The sequence below is a fragment of the Oncorhynchus keta genome, chromosome 19 (genome assembly GCF_023373465.1).
Source record: "Oncorhynchus keta strain PuntledgeMale-10-30-2019 chromosome 19, Oket_V2, whole genome shotgun sequence".
Classification (NCBI taxonomy): Eukaryota; Metazoa; Chordata; class Actinopteri; order Salmoniformes; family Salmonidae; genus Oncorhynchus; species Oncorhynchus keta.
The window spans coordinates 59,220,520-59,241,814 of record NC_068439.1 but is presented as its reverse complement, the minus strand read 5'-3'; the positions used below and the strand labels follow the sequence as shown (position 1 = coordinate 59,241,814).

At 41.6% G+C, this 21,295-nt stretch overlaps 1 protein-coding gene and 1 long non-coding RNA gene across 2 annotated transcripts; both read left to right on the top strand.

Moving 5' to 3' along the window:
* Positions 1-25: 25 nt before the first annotated feature.
* Positions 26-2,844, top strand: LOC118398573 (39S ribosomal protein S18a, mitochondrial-like). Its single transcript, XM_035794058.2, has 6 exons — positions 26-347; positions 1,275-1,306; positions 1,543-1,647; positions 1,830-1,953; positions 2,038-2,110; positions 2,289-2,844. The coding sequence occupies exons 1-6, from the start codon at positions 194-196 to the stop codon at positions 2,431-2,433; spliced, it is 633 nt and encodes a 210-aa protein (XP_035649951.1). The 5' UTR covers positions 26-193; the 3' UTR covers positions 2,434-2,844.
* A 12,239-nt stretch (positions 2,845-15,083) lies between these two features.
* LOC127909434 (uncharacterized) lies at positions 15,084-21,004 on the top strand. The gene is made up of 2 exons (XR_008071097.1): positions 15,084-16,007; positions 16,189-21,004. It is a non-coding gene; the product is annotated as an uncharacterized LOC127909434 (long non-coding RNA).
* Positions 21,005-21,295: the final 291 nt, after the last annotated feature.

Sequence of the window (21,295 nt, the reverse complement as noted above, 5' to 3'; positions counted from 1 at the left end):
TGTCGGAGGAAACACAGTACATCTGGTGACCAAACTCCATGGGACCAACACGTTTATATTTTTGTTCAGTTATAAAGTTGGGAACGTTTTGTTTTCATCCCGCACAGTACCTGGCAGCAATACAAGTTTTGGGGGAGGCTGCCAATAAACCTTCAAAGAAGAAGCAGGAAGAAGAGAAGGTCACAATTCCAAGATGGCAGCGCGCTGTGTGCTGGGTTCTATTTGGACCTCTCTATCTGGTGTTAAAAGTGTGGCCAGCAGCAGCAATATGAGTGTCTTTCAGAGTATAACCAATTACCCTCAACTCTCGGTTTTTGGGATTATTCAAAGTAGAGGAATTCGACAAGGTGAGATTCTCCTTGAATCCTGTTGTAGCCATATGACAGCTCGCGCTGCTAGCAGTAGCGCATTCACTCGGTAAGCTTTGCCCTTCGATAAGGGTTATTTTAGGCGTTAAAGATAGTTGTGGTAGTTGATTATAATAATACAATCATTTGAACGACCACGTTGTAGTTGAATTTCTTTTTTTAAACTCACTAGAAGCACAAGCTAAATTAGCAGCCCGGTGTTATGCCGAAAATCCCCCCTCGCGTGAACGCGCACACTCGATTCCCTCATTGTTGCGACTTGCTTGCTAGTTAAGATTTCTGCTCTTCACTCCGTTGTCAGTTTACCTTTAGGATTTCGGCAGGCAAGAAAATGGCCTTGCCGAAACACCACACCCACTTTCTATTTTCCTTGGTTTTGTGGCTAGAGTCAAATACTTTGAGGCACACATCATAGTCAACTTTCTATAGAACAAACGTCATGTCAGGATAGGCAACCGAAATGAATAATGAATGTATGTGTGTTATATTAAACATAGGGAGTAAAATGTAGGCAAGCAATAAACATTCAGAACAACTACTAGTCGAATAAGACATGGGAGAGATCACGAATTCTGGCAAAGAGATTTATTTAGACTAATACACTTGAAACAGCCAAACTGCAGACATTACTATTCCCTCCCCCGCGATCAAACCTCCATACTAAAATTAAACTCAGCCTAACGTGATCATTGACAGCTGCCTTGGACACAAATAAAAACTACTTTCTGCTACTAAGATCAGTGAAATGTAGGCTAAACTGACAACGGAGTGAAGACCTTGCAATGAATAATTGATGTATGCGCGTTCACGCGAAGGGGGGTGGGATGATTTTCGGCACACCTGTTTGTTATGAAACGGCGGCCTGTAATTGTACTAACTGTGACTGCCTATTTTGTTTGTTTTCAGTCGTGGAAAAGAAAGAAGGCAAAACAACAATAGTAAGTGATAAGCTATCTAACCTGTTGGTTCTTCATTGCACACTACTCATTTTGTGGTTTCTGTGGTGATGTTGCGTTTATCTCTAGCTATGTCGATGTATTGCTTTTAACTTAATAGTACTAGTCAATATGGTAGCCACACATTTCAAGATATTTAAGACAATATCTATACCATGTTAGCTATCAACACTTCTCTAGCTCATTTAGTTATTGACTGTCAATGCATTCTTTCTCAGATTGAGGGGTTAACACAGGATACTCCAGCCGGACCACAGCCACCTAACCCCACAGCCCAGTGCCCCATCTACCGATGGAACCTGCAGAACAAATACAACTACACAGTAAGTGTTTTCATTGACAAATAATACGGTGGCCATGATCAGTGCTGGTCCACACACTCACATCTCCTATGTGTCTCATGCATTTTATATCAGTATGTGTGCTTGTGTTTCTGTCTATCAGTATGTGTGCCTGTTCTGTGAGCTCAGACCTACAGTAATTCCCTGTGTTTTGTCTTTGTCAGGATGTCCTGTTGCTCAGTCAGTTCATCAGGTCTGATGGAGGAATGCTGCCTCGTAGAGTCACTGGTCTCTGTGCCCAAGAGCACCGCAAGATCGCCATCTGTGTGCAAATGGCGCATAGAGCAGGTACGATACTCTTTGTGTCAGCTCTGGAAACTCTACTATTGTGATGTGTATTTTCTTCAAGATGGTAAACGTACTCTATTCCAGGTCTTCTCCCCGATCACAAACCACCTCTCCCAGAGGGACACGTACCAAAGAAGCCCAAGCCCCAGCTCAACAGGTAACTAGTGCGAGTGTTTTTGACTCTTGAAGTGTCTCTGAATGTACCTTCTCACAACTGTATTGTTTCTTGTTAGACCTCTCATAACATTACCTTTAACATTAACACTTGTACGTCGTCTTTCGCTAACCTTCTGTTGTCTCTGGCCAACTCACACCTGTGTCGTTTTATCACACAGATACCTGACTCGCTGGTCCATTGATTCGGTGAAGCCCATCTATAGGGCAGGGCTGAAGTGGTGTAAAAATCGCATCTCTGTCGGCCACCCAGCTCTCAGAAACAATGTACAATACGGCAAGAAAATCCTTTACCTGAAACATTGACGACATGGGGGCATGTCAACCCACAGCAGTAGGAGTCGGTGTGGGCGGGACATAGATGGGGTGCAGCAATTCTATTGGATGTCTATCCCCATGGAACTCCTGCCTCATTTGCGACTCGTCCATTGACTTTGAAAACTAGGCTTTTGAACAGCTGAGGGAGCATTTGTATTTGTCCAACCTATTTAGTGGCCGTTACCCATTGGAACAAGTCATTCGGAGCAATACCCAGAAACAACATCCATTCTGTCATTCGGCCTTTGAAGATGCCCTGAAAATTAACTCTGGAAAAACTACATTTATCGCAAGAGCAATTGGGCCAGTGGAACAACTGTTTCAATGTAGGTGGTATGTTGACATTGTGTACTTCAAGACAGATGTGCAAATAAAACAGATCTGCTTACTCTCCCTCCACTAGCTGTATACTGTGTGTGATTGCATGAGTAAGCATTTACTGGGCCTATTAGCAGAAGTAGCCAAGTGCATGTGGAAGTAAACTGAATGATTTTTGTTTCTGTTTATTTACGTTAAATAACAGGAAAGAAACATCTCTTGCATAAATATAACTCAGTTCTAGCTGCTTTCAATGTGGGTGGGGATGAAACACTGCTTTTCTCAGATGAGCGGTTGATGGTATTTTAATATTTTTTCCAGTATCTCACTGGCTCTTTTAAAACATGAAGGGCAGGCCCAGGTGCTTTGAGACTGTCGCCCATGTAGATGAATCCGTGCTGGGGTGTCATGGGTTCTTTAAATGTGGTCAGGCCCAGCCACAGCATGCTGCTGATCACACACAGTACTACTGTGCTCAAACTGCTAGCTCCACAACCCTACACACACACACTGATGGTTTGAAAGTCTTTATAACCCCCATCTGCTGCTCCTCAAATGACTCTTCATAAATCGGGACCATGTACAGGTCTCACATTACTCCCATTACTGATTCCGCTATTCCCAATGGGGGGAATCAAGTCCCAAGATACGCAGGTGTAAATGGAACTTATTCCTTTTTCTCACTGCGCAATCTGACCTTTAACTTAAGCATGAGGAAACCGGTACCAGGCAGCTATTTTTTTTGGGTGGAGATCACAGAAATGGAGGTGTGGCAGAGGTCTGTCTACTGGTATACTTATTCTGACCTTAACTTAATTCTGCCATCTTTACACGTGAAGAAATCATGAATAAGGTCAAGTGAACCTGTCTGTTCCAAGTGGAAAAACCTCTACTTTCTCTTTTTAGATAGAAATAACAGCCTTCTCCATGCACTGTAATTTATACATTGATAAGAGCTAGGTATATGAGCAATCTGGTTGGATAAAACTATTGTAAATACAGTGCCTTCAGAAAGTATTCACACCCATTTTTCCACATTTTGTTGTGTTACAGCCTGAATTTCACATTTATATTTTGTGTCACTGGCCTATCCACAATACCCCATAATGTCAAAGTGGAGTTAAAAATGTTTTGAAATTAATCAAAATTGAAAAGTTTAAATATCTTGAGTCAGTAAGTATTCAACCCTTTGTTATGGCAAGCCTAAATAAGTTCAAGTGTAAAGATGTGTTTAACAAGTCACATAAGTTGCATGGACTCACTGTGTGAAATAATAGTCTTTTAACATTATTTTTTTAAGGACTACCTTATCTCTGTACCCCACACATACAATTATCTGTAAGGTCCCTCGGTTGAGCAGTGCTGTATCACATCCATCCGTGATTGGGAGTCCCAAAAGGTGGCACACAATTGGCCCAGCATCGTCCGGGGTAGGCTGTCATTATAAAGAAGAAGTTGTTCTTAACTGACTTGACTAGTTAAATAATGGTTCAATTTACATTTTTCTTTTTTAAAAGCTGTGAATTTCAAACGGACTCGATCACAAAACCAGGGAGGTTTTCCAATGCCTCGCAAAGTGCTATTGGTAGATGTGTAAAAAAAACAGCAAAAAAAACACGGACATTGAATATCCAATTGAGTATGGTGAAGTTATTACATTTTGGATGGTGTATCAATACACCTAGTCACTACAAAGATAAAGGCGCCCTTCCTAACTCAGTTGTTGGAGAGGAAGGAAACCTCTCAGGGATTTCACCATGAAGCTAATGGTGACTTTAAAAGACTTGCAGAGTTTAATGGCTGTGATAGGAGAAAACTGAGGATGGATCAACAACATTGTAGTTACTCCACAATACTAACCTAAATTACAGAGTAAAAATAAGGAAGCCTGTGCATAATGAAAATATGACAAAACATGCATCCTGCTTGCAATAAGGCACTAAAGTAAAACTGCAAAAAATGTGGCAAAGAAATGAACTTTTTCCTGAATATGAAGGACTCTATTTTAACAAACCTAATGCAATGGTAAGTATAAGAAGCACAGGCAGTTGCACTATACTGTTGGTTCAGGGGTGTGTTAGAAATATTTGAGCTATTTTCAGTATCACAATTATCGGCGCACTTGCTGGTGTTGGCGCAAAAGGGCTGGGTTTTGATGAATTAACAAGTTGTGGGTGGGTCGAGGCTTAGCCCCTCACTTGTCAATCAGAACGTGCTCCATGGCAAAATATGTGATTGCTTCAAGTTGTCCACAGTGTTCTAAGTAATTGCAGGGCTTCAATAGCATTCACACTGATATAGGGGAAAGTCTTACTGTAATTTGGATTATTAAAATGGCCCAAAAAGAGACAGAATAATTTTAATTAAATTCTTAACACTCACTATTATACTGCTCCCAAATAGGCCTATGTTTTACGAACATAACCGGAATCATCTTACACATCAGATCACATTCACATATCTCCAGAAGTTGCAGTGCATGCGCGCCACAGACGTAGTAAACATAAATCCAGGAAGTTCAATCATTCTAATAAGATTGGCTGTAATAAAATTAAACGAAAAACAAGCACTCTGTTTTTTTTTAAACAACAACAATAAATACATGTAATACTGTAAAATCCACAGGATTAAAAAAAAGCAACATATTGCTTTTGAACCAGCCTTCGTTATGGGAGGGCTTGGGTTTTGAACAAATGAAACGGAAAACAAGCAATTATGACAGGTTACAGATAACTTCTAAATACGAGGTTCAGGTGTTTTCACCAAGGTTCTCATCTCTCGTTTAATGATGCTCATGGACACGTAGCCTACATCATGGAAGGGGTTTTACACACGTTCAAAACGGGACCTGCATGGCTAAAATAATGTGGGGCCTGCCTACAATTCATAGATAAAAAGGGAATGTCAGCTCACTGCTCAAACTTCATATTTTAATAAAGCTTTGGTGAGAAGGATGAATTTCCAAGTGGAGGAGCCAATGCCTTTGTTGACTGTCTTGACTATGCGATTGCATTGGGCAGGACACGAAATAAGCCTTAATTGAGAAGAGGGGAGGCTATGCTTGATTTTTAACCTAGATGCGAAGTACACAGGCACCAAAAGCACATTAGGCTTTTCTTGGATAGGCTGTTTCCACTGTAAAAATGCATGCCACAACCAACTGCGTTACCGATAAAACCAGCTTTTGGTTGGTCTTAAATATCCTAATCAGCGCTGCCTGAAATGAGCACTTTGGATCATGTTTTTAAGGACACAGGACAAATATTTCCATCCCTCCCATCTGAGCACAAGCAAGCTGATATAAGACAGGTAAATTGCCAAACCTGGCGTTAGGGCTTGAAAATGCCAGTGCTCCAGTTTTTGCATGATGAAATTGCAAACTAACGTGCGTTTGACACTAGCACCGCCTTAACGCTAGCCAGAAATTGAGTCCTAAGCGTTATGTTTGGGGCAAATCCAACACAACAGATCACTGAGTTCTTTGGGGGGTAAAAAGAAACGGAGTAGAGCTAAGCACAGGCAAAACCCTAGAGGAAAACCTGGTTCAGTTTGCTTTCCAACAGACACTGGGAGACAAATTCACCTTTCAGCAAGTCAGTAACCTAAAACATAAGGCCAAATATACACTGGAGTTGCTTACCAAGATGACATTTACAGTTTTAACTTAAATTGTCTTGAAAATCTATGGCAAGACTTGAAAATGGCTGTCTAGCAATGGTCAACAACCAACTTGACAGGGCTTGAAGAATTAAAAAAAGAATAATGTGCAAATATTGTACAATCCAGGTGTGCCAAGCTCTTAGAGACTTACCCAGAAAGTTTCACAGCTGTAATATGTGATTCGAACATGTATTCACTCAGGGGTGTAAATACTTACTTTAATGAGTAATTTCTGTACTTCATTCTCAATAAATTTGCAAACATTTCTAAAAACATGTTTTATTTGGTCATTATGGGGTATTGTGTGTAGATGGGTGTGAGAAAACCCCCGATTTAATCTATTTTGAATTCAGGCCCTAACATAACAAAATGTGGAATAAGTCAAGGGGTATGAATACTTTCTGAAGGCACTAAATAGGCTACATTACTATTGTTTTAGGTCTATTTTACCTTATGATCGCTTGAGAAGAACGGGAAACCAGTTATATGGCATGAATCTGAAAGGCATATCATAACATGATAGGTATTTATGCCCCTTTACCACAGAGAAGTATAAAATGCTGTGTCATTATACCAAAGTGTAATTGTATGGCCTACTTGCAAGGATCCAATTTGGAGATGCAAACCAAATGGGATGACAAGGCAGACTGACACCAAATGTAACCTTTGTGCTCTCTGGATTTTTTTGATCATATGCCCTGACTGTTATTGTTTCCTTCAATTTGTAGGGTATATGTTCTATATTATTAGCCACTATTGTTAGCGACCGTAAGTAATAAGCACATACAGCATATTTAACTACCAATTTAGTGTTTGTTCCCATCAATTGGTAGTGGTGCTGTGGGATTATTTAAGATACTCTTTAAAGATGGGCAGGGACTCTGCTGTCCTAACTTCAGGGGGAAGCTGATTCCACCATTGGGGTGCCAGCACAGAGAAGAGCTTGGACCTGGCTGAGCAGGAACTGCCCTACCGTAAGGGTGGAGGGCCAAGAAACCAGGGGTGGCAGAACGGATTACTCAGGTTGGGATGTAGGGTTTGAGCATAGCCTGAGGGTAGGGAGGGGCAGTTTCTCTTGCTGCTCCGTAGGCAAGTACCATGGTCTTGTAGTGGATGTGAGCATCGACTGGAAGCCAGTGGAGTGTGCAGAGGAGCGGGGTGACATGGGAGAGCTTGGGATGGTTGAACACCATGTGGGCTGCAGCGTTTTGGATAAATTGCAGGAGCTCCCCGCTTGTGCCAACAGTGAGCTGCAGTAGTCCAGACGGGAGATGACAACTGCCTGGATTAGGACCTGTGCCGCTTCCTGTGTCAGGTATGGTTGTACTCTACATATGTTGTCATGTAAAGCATGAACCTGCTCTGTGCCAGAGCTATCTATGAGCAGCTATTCCAGTAAATTGGGTCTGTTATTCTGTTGATAATATACTTATCCCGTATTGCAGTTCCATGACCAAAATAAACTCTCCAGCCAGGTTGATGTGATTTCATCAATTCAGTTTGAGTCAAGGGCCAAAAATTCTTATTGATTACAACTTTTTTCAGAGAAACCGCTCTGCGATGGTGTCTACTTTCCACCGAAACTCACATAGGTGGTTTCAAACTCAGCGTGTGGATGTCCCATATTCGAGGCATAGGGAGGAACCTGGTAGGAGGACAGGCATGGCTGGTGTATTAGCATAAATGTGTCGATTACAGAAACTTGCCACATACTTCCAGGCAAGTCTAGAGGATCTATTTGGTGAGAGGGGGAGCTTTACTCAGGAAAATGTAAATGTAATGAATCCCAGCGGAAAGCACCTGTTATTGGGTGGAGATCTACCACGTTGTCCCTAGAGACTGTCATCAGCCTGGGTCTCTCTCTCTCTCCCATTCAGCAAAGCTGGAGGTCTGGCCAATAAGGAGCTCTCAGTGAGGGCGATGCTGTCACGTGGCACAGATGTCAGTTCAATGTCTAGTTTTGATTTACATTTGGTTGAGTTGTCAATTAACATGATTTCAATGTGAAATCCACCCCCCCCCACCCCCCCCCCCTAAAAAATACAATTTAATTGGATTTAGGTTAAAAGTTGATTGAAAAAATACAAAATGCCTTTATGTTGATTACTTTTTGCAGGTTTCCACATTGATTCAATGTCGTCACATAGATTTTTGGGTGTTGAAATTATGTGGTAACAACGTTGATTAAACATTTTCTTCCCGGTGGGGTGTAAGGAACAGTAAGCTGATTTGGAAAAACTTTACACACATGCAGTGGCGACCAGTCATTCAGGGCAGGTGGGGCAGATAATATATATATTTTGTTGTTATTGCCTGTTTTGCATGTTATTTTTGCATTAATATGTGTCACATGTCAGTTTGCAAACAATGTAAAAAAAAATATATAATAATAATTGAGTTAATAAAGCCGCATACAAATATGGTCTATTTTTTGCTGTCTTGAGTAAGGCAGCTCCAAAATGCAGGCGTTTCAGCCTAGCTCAGTGCTCTCTGTGGTGGTGGTGGGGCAGCCAGCGGAAAATTGGGAGCGTAGTGGTTGGTAATGTTCTCTAGTTGTGCCGTGATTGGCTCAGTGTTCTGTCACTCATGGGGACACTTCGTCACCGCAAAATCTACGGGGAGAGCAAAGAAATTCAAGCCCCTTGGGTGCTGCCATAGAGTTACATTAGAAGTGCCCATCCAAGAAGGCTCAAGGTCATTGGCCACAGATAAAATGACTTCAAATCACGTTATGTCTACTGTAGCTTTGATTGGACTGATCATATCAACATCATACTTTCAAAATCTTAGCTAGCAAGCTAGAAGTCGTCATCGTGAATCAAGTTGACAATCTACTGGCAAATACTTTTCAATCCTTGTCATATGAAGAGAAATTATGAAGAGAAATTATAGATAAAACGAATCAGTGCTCATCAGCCATAAACATTACACAACACTGGTTTGGTTTGGAAGGAATCAGTGTCTAACTGCAAGCATTGCAAAGCAATCACTAGTCTGCTACTCAGTAGAGTAGATGTGTGGTCCAAGTCTGGGTTTAAGGGTCTCTTTTCCAAGTTTAAAAGGTAAACATTCAACATTGGCCATGCTGTCAATCCAGTGTAACAGTAATCTTCTTGCGTTGTGTACAATCAGTCATCGACACGGAACTCCAACATGTAGCACCAGTCGTGTAGATTTATTCTGATAGGAACGACACAAAATTGCACGTCATGCAATGCACGTCTCACCATCCAACTCTGCACTCACGCACGCTGGTTTGATGCTTGTTCACTGGGCTAGTTACCAAAATAATACAATTACAATATACAATATAATATCTTTAACAATGTACCTGATAGGAACGACACAAAATTGCACGTCATGCAATGCACGTCTCACCATCCAACTCTGCACTCACGCACTGTACAAAAAATATGAACCACCCCCACCAGACACAGTAAGTTGCTAGCTAGTACTGGCGGGAATTCTTTACAACAAAATGCACAACAAATATTCTCCAAAAACCGCTGCATCTTATGTGTGATGTTCGAATAACATTTACAAACAATTTGATATAAATTGTACATTTAAATCATCACTTGAGAGTATAAAAATCACTTTTGATGTACAGTGCTTTGCAACCAACAACTTACCGCTGGTTTGGGGCTTGTTCACTGAGACGATTCTAACTGGAACATCCCCCCTCGTAAGCAAGCTACGCAAACCAGCCAATAAGATGCCATGTTGAGTAGGTGAAGGCAAGACAAACTCAAACCAAAAACCCATTGGCTTAACAATAAAGTGGCAAGGGGAATCACCAATATAACCCTGTTACACCAGCATGACTTCTGTCGCTTTCAAAACACCTGGAAACTCAGAATTGGGAAGCCTCAGACTTCAGTGAGTTCAAGAAAACTGGGAACTCGGACAAAAACAAGAAAAAATATGTTTTGAACGGTCATCCCAACTCGAAATTCCAAGTCGGGAACTCTGGCCTTTTTCTAGAGCTGTTTTTCTAAGGCTGTAAATGAGGTTGAATGAACTATTTTTCTTCCAGACATGGCTTCGCTCATAGCCAGATGTAACAGTGGTAAGGTGTTGGTACCGCTGTTGGGACAGCTTTCTGTAGGCCCTAACAGTTTGTGGGCACCGTTTGGCACTGTTATAGTCCAATTAATGTATTGTTTAGTGTTGTGTTGTGTAGTGGCTTTGCTGGCATGCAGATTTACATGCTAAAATCACCACCGCACACATGCACACACACACACGCACGCACGCACGCACGCACACACACACACACACACACACACACACACACACACACACACACACACACACACACACACACACACACACACACACACACACACACACACACACACAAACACACATTTACACACCACAGAGACACTCAACCCCGTTAAATGAACAGCTGTGAGATGTTTTAGACACAGGGTCAGGACACACACACACACAATATTATCTATCACTTGCCCATAGCAATCATCCTGTTGAGCACGCAACAAACACATTTTGATACATGTTCAGACTAACTACATCCATATATACGGTATTACATTTATCCCTGGCCCTCTGTTTTGGCTTCTGGTTGAATCATGTTGGCTTCCCTTGTGAAAAATATGATGACTGTATATAATATTGTCTGAAATGTATAATTCTAAAACTCAAGGCTAGACTAACAGTGGGTGGTGTGCCCAAGGCTTGGCCTGAAATATAACTATCTAAAGGGAAAGGCTGTCAGCTTTCTTTCAATTCCATCCCAGATTGAGCACTGAAGACCAGGTTGAATACTACCCAGGGAATTACTTAACCATGTTCTAGAATGTATATTCCATCTGGTGAAGATCCACAATCAGCAGAGCAAGGCTTCCATTGACCATTTTGCAGACTCATGAGTTTATCCCATTCAGCCTTGCTCACGTCCTCGCTACTGACCCACGACTGGAACTGCTGTCAGCAGATAGGCCTACAGCTGTTTTATATGATGTGTTAGCCAAAACAGCCAGCTTTACAGAGCAGGACAATAAAATATGGAGTCAAGATCCAGAAGAGGATGCCTGGATAGTTTCCTCACAGAAAGACTGGGCTCTCAACTGCCAACCCAAATCATTGTCAGCGCCAATAACAAGGCTGGTTTAGTATAATAGTGCATGGCCACCAGAGCATGTCCAACAGAAGTAACCTCATGTTCATATTACATTTTGTCTCCCACAAAGACTCTTTGAAGGGCTTTTCAAGGAACTCAAGGAACTGGATCTATTTGTAAAGACAGACAATTTATTGGAAGGAAACTCCTCCCATGGTGGGAAAGTTAGACCGACTGTACCTGTTAGAATGGCCCTGGTAAAGAAGTGGTGTAGTGAGAGATGTGGCACTCTGTTAACTTTGAGGATGTCCTAACTCAGAGGGTCCACAAAGCTGATGGAGGGATCGAGGTCAGCCAAGTCCAGGATGGAATTTTTCTTCAGGTTTTTCGGCTCAGTGAAGTGCAGGAAGCACCTGAGTTTATCCATCTCTGAGAAGGACAGACCTGCAGGATAGACAGAATACACACAAAATCACTTATTCCCTCACTCAGTCACTGACAGCAGGATATGATTCTGTCCATGTATGAGAGTGAAAACAACATATGTGTACACTACAGATGCACAATGTGCAGTGTGTAATATATGATGGTCTGGATTCTGGTTCCAACTTCCAACACACTCTGGGCTAAAAACCACACAGCTGAGTCATCATCTCCAGGAAAAAACACACACAGCTGTGTCCCATCTCCCAAAAGACTGAGCACATTCTCAACTGGTAACCACCACACTCTACGTGGAGCCACCCATTTCATTAACTACTTTGAAGAGTAGCGCTACCCTCTGCACCAGACCATGGGGACTCTCAATGGAGGTGCCACAGACACCTCCTTATCAATGGTGTGGACAGTGGTGGGCAGCCTATTCTCCTCATTCACCTTGATCTGCAACCCAAACCAAACAACAACCATTACCAAACATCCGTCACAACATCCATTACTCATCACTCTGCAATAATACCACACACAGTCATCACTGTCATCTGCATCAAGTCACTGCATATTAATCACCTATTAATAAGCAAAACACCATTAGCCTAGTTCAACATTCAAACAACATAATGTGTCACACACTTCTCACCATGACGTCCTCCTCCATAGCCCCCCACCTTGTCTCTGTGTGCTCATACTTATGTGAGGTGTCTCCCACGTAGCGACCGTTTGCTGCAGAAGAAACCTCCGCTAGCATTGCCTCAGTGTGGCAGGGGGAAGCCGGTGCCAGTCCACACAGTTGAAACTGGAGTGGGGAGAGGATACAAACACATGTGTACAACAGGGCACACAGAGAAAGGAGAGAGAGATATATATAGATCAAGAGAGAACATCTGAAAAGGAGAAGGGATCACAACCCCAAAGCCACAAGAGAGACTTGCTAAAAGCAAGCTGGCTATAAATATTGTGGTGAAAGAGGTTCTAAACTATTTCCTTTGCACCCCTTACATGAAAAGGCTATTTTTATGACTCATCTCGTCATCTGAGACCCCTTGTGCAATGAAATAGTCACCCTGTATGCCCAGAATTTGTATATAGTTCCTCAGGATGACCAGGGAAGTTTGCAGGGCAGCTTTTTGCTCACTGCTCAAAGTTAAACCGTTGCCAGAAACGAGGTCCAGAGAGTAGAATAACGTCTTGGATTCCATTGCATATATACAGTCTGTTTCACTGAAAAGTAAATACTTTTATTTCTATAAAATAAAGAAGGGGACAGCTGCTAAGCAGGCCCAGTTGCCAGTGTAAACAAATCTCCTTAGTTACGTTTAGTCACAGCAACTGCTGGTTGCTCCCCCAAAAGGAGGCCGCGTTCCAGACCGCGTACAAAGCAGTCGCCATAGAGATCCTAATTCCGAACCCTTTAAAGTTCAACAATGGTCTGAAAATCGCAGCCGTTGTGGTCAGGGAGAAACCTAAACCAGTCCAATTGGAATGAATAGCAGGTGATTATTTCCTGATTTTACTTATACAGAAAAAAAAAGTAAGGCGTGATATATGAGAAATTGTGTAATATAATTATTGTCAACATAAAATACTGTCAAACAATTATACATACAGTTTATAAGGGTTTTATACCAATTTTCTGTATAAATAGCCTCTAAAATATATGTAAACAGACCATAAATGTATACATTTATGTTTCCTTGGAAAGCTGTGAGTGTTATTATATGATACCATATCAGTACTTGTTGCATTTAAAACTTGTCTAAGTCCTATCATCAACTGACTTCAGACAGTGTATGGCTGTGGATTGACTATTGTTTGAATGGAATGTTGACATATTCATACAGGAAACGCCACATATTTGTTTAACCAGTTATTCGAAGGTTACATGCAGTACATTAGTCTTGGCGCTAGGCTCTGCTCTTTCAGGGGTAGCTCACTGCCAGAGCATACATCATGTAAAATGTAATAATAACAGGCAGAGAACATGGTATGCCAATCCCCCTGACCGAACAAAGCTGAGCCCAAGCAGATGGAGGCTGGGTTGGGTGGTGAAAAAGCAGAAAACAGACATGCATAGCGAGTAACGCATGTAACAGGATGTCACCAAGACTACTAGCACATAGCTTGCGGATTTCAGCCATCAGTGTGTGCAAACCTGACATATTAAGGTTGTGTGATGACTCTAATCGGTGCAATATCACCTGATGCTATCACTCGGGTTTCCTGTATAAACCTGCTGCACTTGATTTATTTTGAAAAAATAATGAAATGATTCCTTTAAAACTGTCTGGCTAGCTAGCGAGCAAAAAGTGCAGATAATCTTCAAATTCATTGTTTTACACAATATCTTATCACAGCACTGGCACCAAGGTTGACCAAATCCCTTACCAAAATGGCTGACCTTTTATACCATAATAAGAAAATACTTGTCCATTTTGTATTTGAAATCCTAATTTATGGCAGTCCTGCTGCACAAATTACGTAGTGACTGCTCGAATCGGACTTTTCTGGACCTTTCTTCTCGGCAGCTAAAGGTTCTGAAGCTTCTGTAACTTGTGCAAGATTCTCTACTTTATGCTGTACCCAGTTCCACGAGGGGCCTAAAGGAGGCTTAGCCCCCCCAATTCAAGCTTGTGCCCTCTCAGTTTTAGTTTTTTGTCCCTATATAAACATAGAAAAACATGTCAAATGATTGAGTGACAGGTTGGCCCAAACAATCGGTATCTCCGCTGCCCTGTGTCAGCACAATGGACAGAGCGCGCTGCGGTGTGTGTAGGGGGCTATGGAAAGCCACTGGGGCGGTTAGGTATTACTCCTTTTGGTTTCCATAAAAAGCGGGAAAAAACACTTGTTGTCTCTGCGACGTGAATAACGTGATATGAGTCCGACTGTAATATTAGATTTTGATTTATATGGGCAGGTTCAAGATTACCAGGCTCTGGTGAGGAAACAGTGCTGGATGCCTAACTATCCTGCTCCTCTACTGTTCCTATGGGGGGCACTCTGCAGGAATGTCTGCCCTATGATGGGGTGTGTGAGGTGTGTTCATCCCGACATTGACTGACACTGAATTGATTATGACAGAGCTTTTTGCCGGAGACTGGAGAGGGGAGGGTGTGCTCTGACCCTTTCCCCAGGCTTGGATAAAAAAGGGGAAGGGTGTGTGGCGAAGATAGGCACTTCTCTCTCCGCTATTGCTCACTGACTCCCACCTATTTGTGCGCGCTCTTTGTTTCATTGTGCCAATTGTTTGTCAATGTTTATCAATGCCCCGTGAAATACATATTCATCAATGAAGTTACTGTTAATCACAAAATATCCCCCCATTAATTTAGAATGTTGGATTCTGTAAATGTTGATAATTCATTCAATATAATATACATTCATAGCATTCTCATTCTCCAACTGGAGAATTGTTTGATGAGCTCACAAACTGCACATTAGTTGTGATAAAGAATTTTTGGTTTATTTAATTGCATTTACCAGTTTAGGCCTACTGTCTGTCTGAGATCTCATGAAAGGAGGAGTTGGGACCGGAAAGAGAGCGGAAAGAGAGCAGAGTGGATGCAACAGAAAGGAGGAAGACAAGTATGCTCACATGTCCCCATCACTTCCATTCAGTGTTAGCTTGTGTTGACTAAAGTTGGCTGAAGTTTGTATTGACTACTTAAAGAGAACTGAACCATGGATTACAGTTTCTCCTGGTACATAGACTACTTTCAGTGTGATGAACCATCTAATATCAAGTTGTAAAATAGTGAACTACTCCTTTAAGGCCCAGTAGGTAAAACGGTTCTCATAAATCCTGCTTTGTGTTCTCTACCCATTCTGTCCTGGCTGGCTATTCCCATCCCTTCCGCCAGGGCACCAGAACCTTACTGTTTCCCAGGCTCTGTTTGTTTAGTGTAATTGCCTCGGGTGGGAATCAGGTGCTACTGCCTCAGTGGAGACTGGAGACTACAGCGCCCTCACTCATCCTCCTACCTTCCTACCTACCTCCCTCCCTCCCTTGTCCTCCCCATGGCCCTGACTGCAGCCAGAGAACACAAAGAGACCGAGTGGGGTGACTTTTCCTGTGTATACACACTCTCTCACAAACACATACACAAACATATACACAGGTGCAGCTCATGTTTACTTTCTGCATACTCTACATGCACATGAGCATGTACTCACACACAGTCATACTGAAACACACTAATGCTCAAACACTTTCAACATATGTCTCCCTATTACACCCACAGAAGGCTTTGTCACCCCCCACCGCCCTGATGTCGAAGTTGGTAGGCTGTTGTCCCACTCCTCTGGGAACCTCACCTCCCAGGCGACCAGCGTTGCCAAGGAACTAATCCTGAGGGACAAAAGGTGGGAACGGGGTGGAATACGATGCCTCCATAGCAGGGATCATCAACTAGATTAAGCTGCAGGCTTTTGGTCACGGGGCCGTAACATAATTACGAATCATTTTTTAGACTGCAATTTGACTGCCCAAACAGATATAATATTTGACTAAAACATCATCATTTCAAACCTTGCTTACCTTTGTATACGATCACGTATATGTATCTATTATGTGTGGGAATAGTTTAGAACAGATTTCCAAATTTACAATCACTTGAAGCTGATTTGTTGGTGTTTTTACAGTATTTTATGAACAAACATGGAAATAAACTCTCAGAAAACTTGGAGGGCCAAATAAAATCAGAGAGAAACAGCATCTGATTGGTTGGCGTTGGGCCACGCAATCGTCTGATTTATACCAATGATGTGTTTAAACCCTGGATGACTGACAGGGAGGCTGAATTGAAACCACCACACAGCCATCTTGGTACTCCTCCAATGTAAAAAAAAAAAAAAAAAGATTTTGGAAGCTATAGAAATGCATTTATTAATGTCTACATTCGTTTTTGACACATTTATTATATTACAGACACCTTAATGCATACTTTGAAATGATATTAAGTGAGATAAAAATGAAAATGAAAAATGAACAAATATATAGAACGATTTTCCTTAAAGTTTATTTTGTTGAGAATACTGCTACTATCCACCTACAACAACAAACATACTTAAATACTTGTAATTCTGTCTTTGAAATACTGTAGAATTCCATTCATTCCTTTGGAGGACTGCTCCTACTGGGGAGTGACAATATGGCCAAACAGTGGCTTCATAGCCTCTTAATGGCTAATACATAGCATTGGCAATGCAGAGTTTATATACAGTACCAGTCCAATGTTTGGACACACCTACTCATTCAAGGGTTTCTCTTAATTTTTTACTATTTTCTACATTGTAGAATAATAGTGAATACATCAAAACTATGCAATAACACATATGGAATCATGTAGTAACCTGATGCAGTACTCCATCACTCTCCTTCTTGGTCAGATAGCCCTTACACAGCCTGGAGGTGTGTTAAGTCATTGTCCTTTTGAAAAACAAATGATATTAGTCACACTAAGCACAAGCCAGGTGGGATGGCGTAACACTGCAGAATGCTGTGGTAGCCATGCTGGTTATGTCACGCCCTGACCATAGAGAGCCATTGTTTCTCTATGGTGTAGTAGGTCAGGGCGTGACTAGGGGGTGATCTAGTATATCTATGTCTATGTTGTGTTCTAGTTTCTTTTTCTATGTTGGTGTTTTGTATGATTCCCAATTAGAGGCAGCTGGTATCATTGTCTCTAATTGGGGATCAAATTTAAGTAGTTATTTTTCCCACCTGTGTTTGTGGGATCTTGTTTATGTGTAGTTGCCTGTGAGCACTCATTGTCGTCACGTTTCGGTCATTCGTTATTGTTTTTGTGCGTTTCCGTTAATAAACATGTGGAAACCATATCGCACTGCACCTTGGTCCGATAGTTCTTACGACGAACGTGACAGGTTAAATTGAATTCTAAATAAATCACTGACCGTGTCAGAACAAATTTCTACCGCTCTAATGTCCATTGCTCGTGTTTCTTGGCCAAAGCAAATCTTTTCTTCTTATTGGTGTCCTTCAGTAGTGGTTTCTTTGCAGCAATTCAACCACGAAGGCCTGATTCACAGTCTCCTCTGAGCAGTTGATGTTGAGATGTGTCTGTTACTTGAACTCTGTGAAGCATTTATTTGGGATGCAATTTCTGAGGCTGCAGTTAACTCTAATGAACTTGTCCTCTGCAGCAGAGGTAACTGTGGGTCTTCCTTTCCTGTGGCTGTCCTCATGAGAGTCCGTTTCATCATAGCGCTTGATGGTTTATGCGACTGCACTTAAAGAAACTTTCAAAGTTCTTGAAATGTTCTGCATTGACTGACCTTAATGTCTTAAAGAAATTATGGACTGTTGTTTCTCTTTGCTTATTTGAGCTGTTCTTGCCATAATATGGACTTTTACCAAATAGGGTTATCTTCTGTATACCACCCCTACCTTGTCACAACACAACTGATTGACTCAAACTCATTAATTAAGAAGGACATTCCAAAAATGTACTTTCAACAAGGTACAGCTGTTGATTGAAATGCATTCCAGGTGAGAAGCATGTTGAGATAATGCCAAGAGTGTGCAAAACTGTCATCAGGGCAAAGGCTGGCTACTTTTAAGAAGCTCAAATATAAAATATATTTTGATTTGTTTAACACTTTTTTGGTTACTACTTTATTCCATTTGTATTATTTAATAGTTTTGATGTCTTTACTGTTCTACAATGTAGAACATAGTAAAAACCTGGAATGAGTAGGTGTGTCCAGATTTTGACTGGTACTGTACATAATTGGTTTATACCCATTCAACACATCTCTCTCTCACACACACACACACACACACACACACACACACACACACACACACACACACACACACACACACACACACACACACACACACACACACACACACACACACACACACACACACACCACCCCTTCATCTTGCGATAGGCCATGGGTAAGTTATTTGCACTGAGCTGAGAGTAGACAGAAAGATCAAGAAAAGAGAAAGAGGGAGAGAGATGACTTAATAAAGAAGTGTCTGTGGTGTAATGGAGCGCTGAGACACAATGCCAAGAATGTGGTGAGAGCCCTGGGTTCGATGGGTTTCTCACACACACGTTCATAGTGTGTGAATGTACACACACATCTTTGCACGTACGTGGATAAACATACTCCTTGCAGCAGTGAAGTCTGGATTAGCAGTGGATAAATGTCTTGATCCAGACTAGGACTGCATCCCAGTCTCAACTGATCCGCTATCCCCTTTACATGGCGAATGATTCTGCATTGCCCAACACCTACATATTCAACACAGCAATGGGCAGTGTCACAATCACAGTACTCTAAATCTATGGCTTCATTTCCAAAGGGATTGTGTGTCGGTGTAGCGGCCTTTTGACTCAGTGCATTGGTCCATATCCCACTTCATTATGATAGGCTAATTTATTGAAACTGTCACACATTTTCTCACACCCCTCCACTGCAGCCCAAACCCAATTTTGTCAGAACAGATCCACTGTGTTTGCAGTCTGACCGCTGGTCAGGTCAGGGTCAGGCTTCACTGTGAGGTTTGAACTGCTTCTCGACTGCTGGGTCTGGAGTAGGCAGGTTCCCAGGCTCCTTTGCTCTTAACTCCAGATTAATTATGCTCTACTGAGCTGGAAACAAACTGGTGCTCTTCCCACTGCTCACCAGCAGTGCTGGCTATCTCTCTCTCTCACACACACACACACACACACACACACACACACACACACACACACACACACACACACACACACACACACACACACACACACACACACACACACACACACACACACACACACACACTGAGTATACCAAACACCTTCCTAATATATTGAGTTGCACCCTTTTGCCCTCAGAACAACCTAATTTCGTCAGGGCATGGACTCTACAAGGTGTCGAAGGTGTTCCACAGGGACACTGGCCCATGTTGACTCCAATGCTTCCCACATTTGTGTCAAGGTGTCAAGTTCTTCCACACCGATCTCGACTAACCATTTCTGTATGGACCTCGCTTTGTGCACGAGGGAATTGTCATGTGTGATGCACACAAAATGTATGGTCACATTTGTGTTTATGTATTGTTTCTTTGTATTGGGGAAGAATCCTTTTACTGAAATGTCAGTCCTCCAAGGTTTTGCCATTGCGATACATTTATTCTACTGTTGGCCAGTAGGGGACAGTGTTCACTTCACACTGGGATGTGATCCTGCACCTGTGTGTTCTCATAATTGAGAGAACCTTAGAAAGAGGAGCCACTTTCTCCTGTTTCATCATTAATCCTGTGTTACAGGTCAGTAAAGTGCAAAATTACGCTGAATACAAAAATATAGTTTTGTAACTTGCCTGATGAAGTGAATGTAATGGTTGTGAAAAACATAGTAATTGTAAAACTGTGTACTATACAGAAAACGCACGTCGAGTGTAAAATGAAATGATGGCGTTGCTTTCCTTTGATCTAGGAAAGAACTAAGTTAACTCATGACCATTTATATTTTTGAAAAAGACACTCCTGACAATATCCTAAGGGTTTAGAGAACATAATGTTGTAACTGTGATGTTTTAGAACTTTTTAATTGTTGTGCTGTATATGTTAGAAAAGCCGCTAGCTTTTGGCTAACTCCTGTTAGCTGTTTGCTAACTCCGGTCAGTTGGTTGCTAGCTTGCTAGGTTTTTGCTAGCTTGTTCAGTAATTTTCCAATAATTAGCATTAATGTCATTTGTAATAGTCTTGTCTTTCTATCAGCCCTTCGTACACTGGGTGAATGTATTTTGAGCATGGGTATGAAGTAACTTCAAATAAATTATACCAGTCTTTAAAGGCTTTCATGATTTAGAGTCTCCTATGGGGCTATAGTGGGCAACAGCCAACTACATCATTATATCCTAAACAGGTGAATTCAAGTTAAGAATAAATGTGTTTGGGGTATAAATGCAAAGAATTTTAGGATGTGAATTGAATTGGAATATAATATTTTTTATGTGTAAATGTATGTATTTTTGATATGTTTATATAATATATATATAATAATAATAAAATAATTGAGAAACTTTGAAAGAGAAGCCACGTTCTCCTGTTCCATCATTTATCCTGTGTTAAATTAATTTTTATCTACTGCACCAGTCCCTAAACTGGGACCTGTAACACATGCTGAAACAGGAAAGGGCCTTCAGCAAACTGTTGCCACAAAGTTGGAAGCACAGAATCATCCAGAATGTCATTGTATGCTGTAGTGTTAAGAATTTCTTTCACTGGAACTAAGGGGCCTAACCCGAACCATGAAAAACTGCCCCAGACCGGTGGAGGCTGCTGAGGGGAGGACGGCTCATAATAATGGCTGGAATAGAATGGCA

Excerpts from the sequence above, each read along its gene's own strand:
- LOC118398573 (XM_035794058.2), top strand. The coding sequence starts at position 194 with ATGGCAGCGCGCTGTGTGCTGGGTTCTATTTGGACCTCTCTATCTGGT. Across the intron at positions 1,307-1,542 it reads AAGAAGGCAAAACAACAATA|ATTGAGGGGTTAACACAGGA; the intron begins GTAAGTGATAAG and ends ATTCTTTCTCAG. Across the intron at positions 2,111-2,288 it reads CCCAAGCCCCAGCTCAACAG|ATACCTGACTCGCTGGTCCA; the intron begins GTAACTAGTGCG and ends TTTATCACACAG.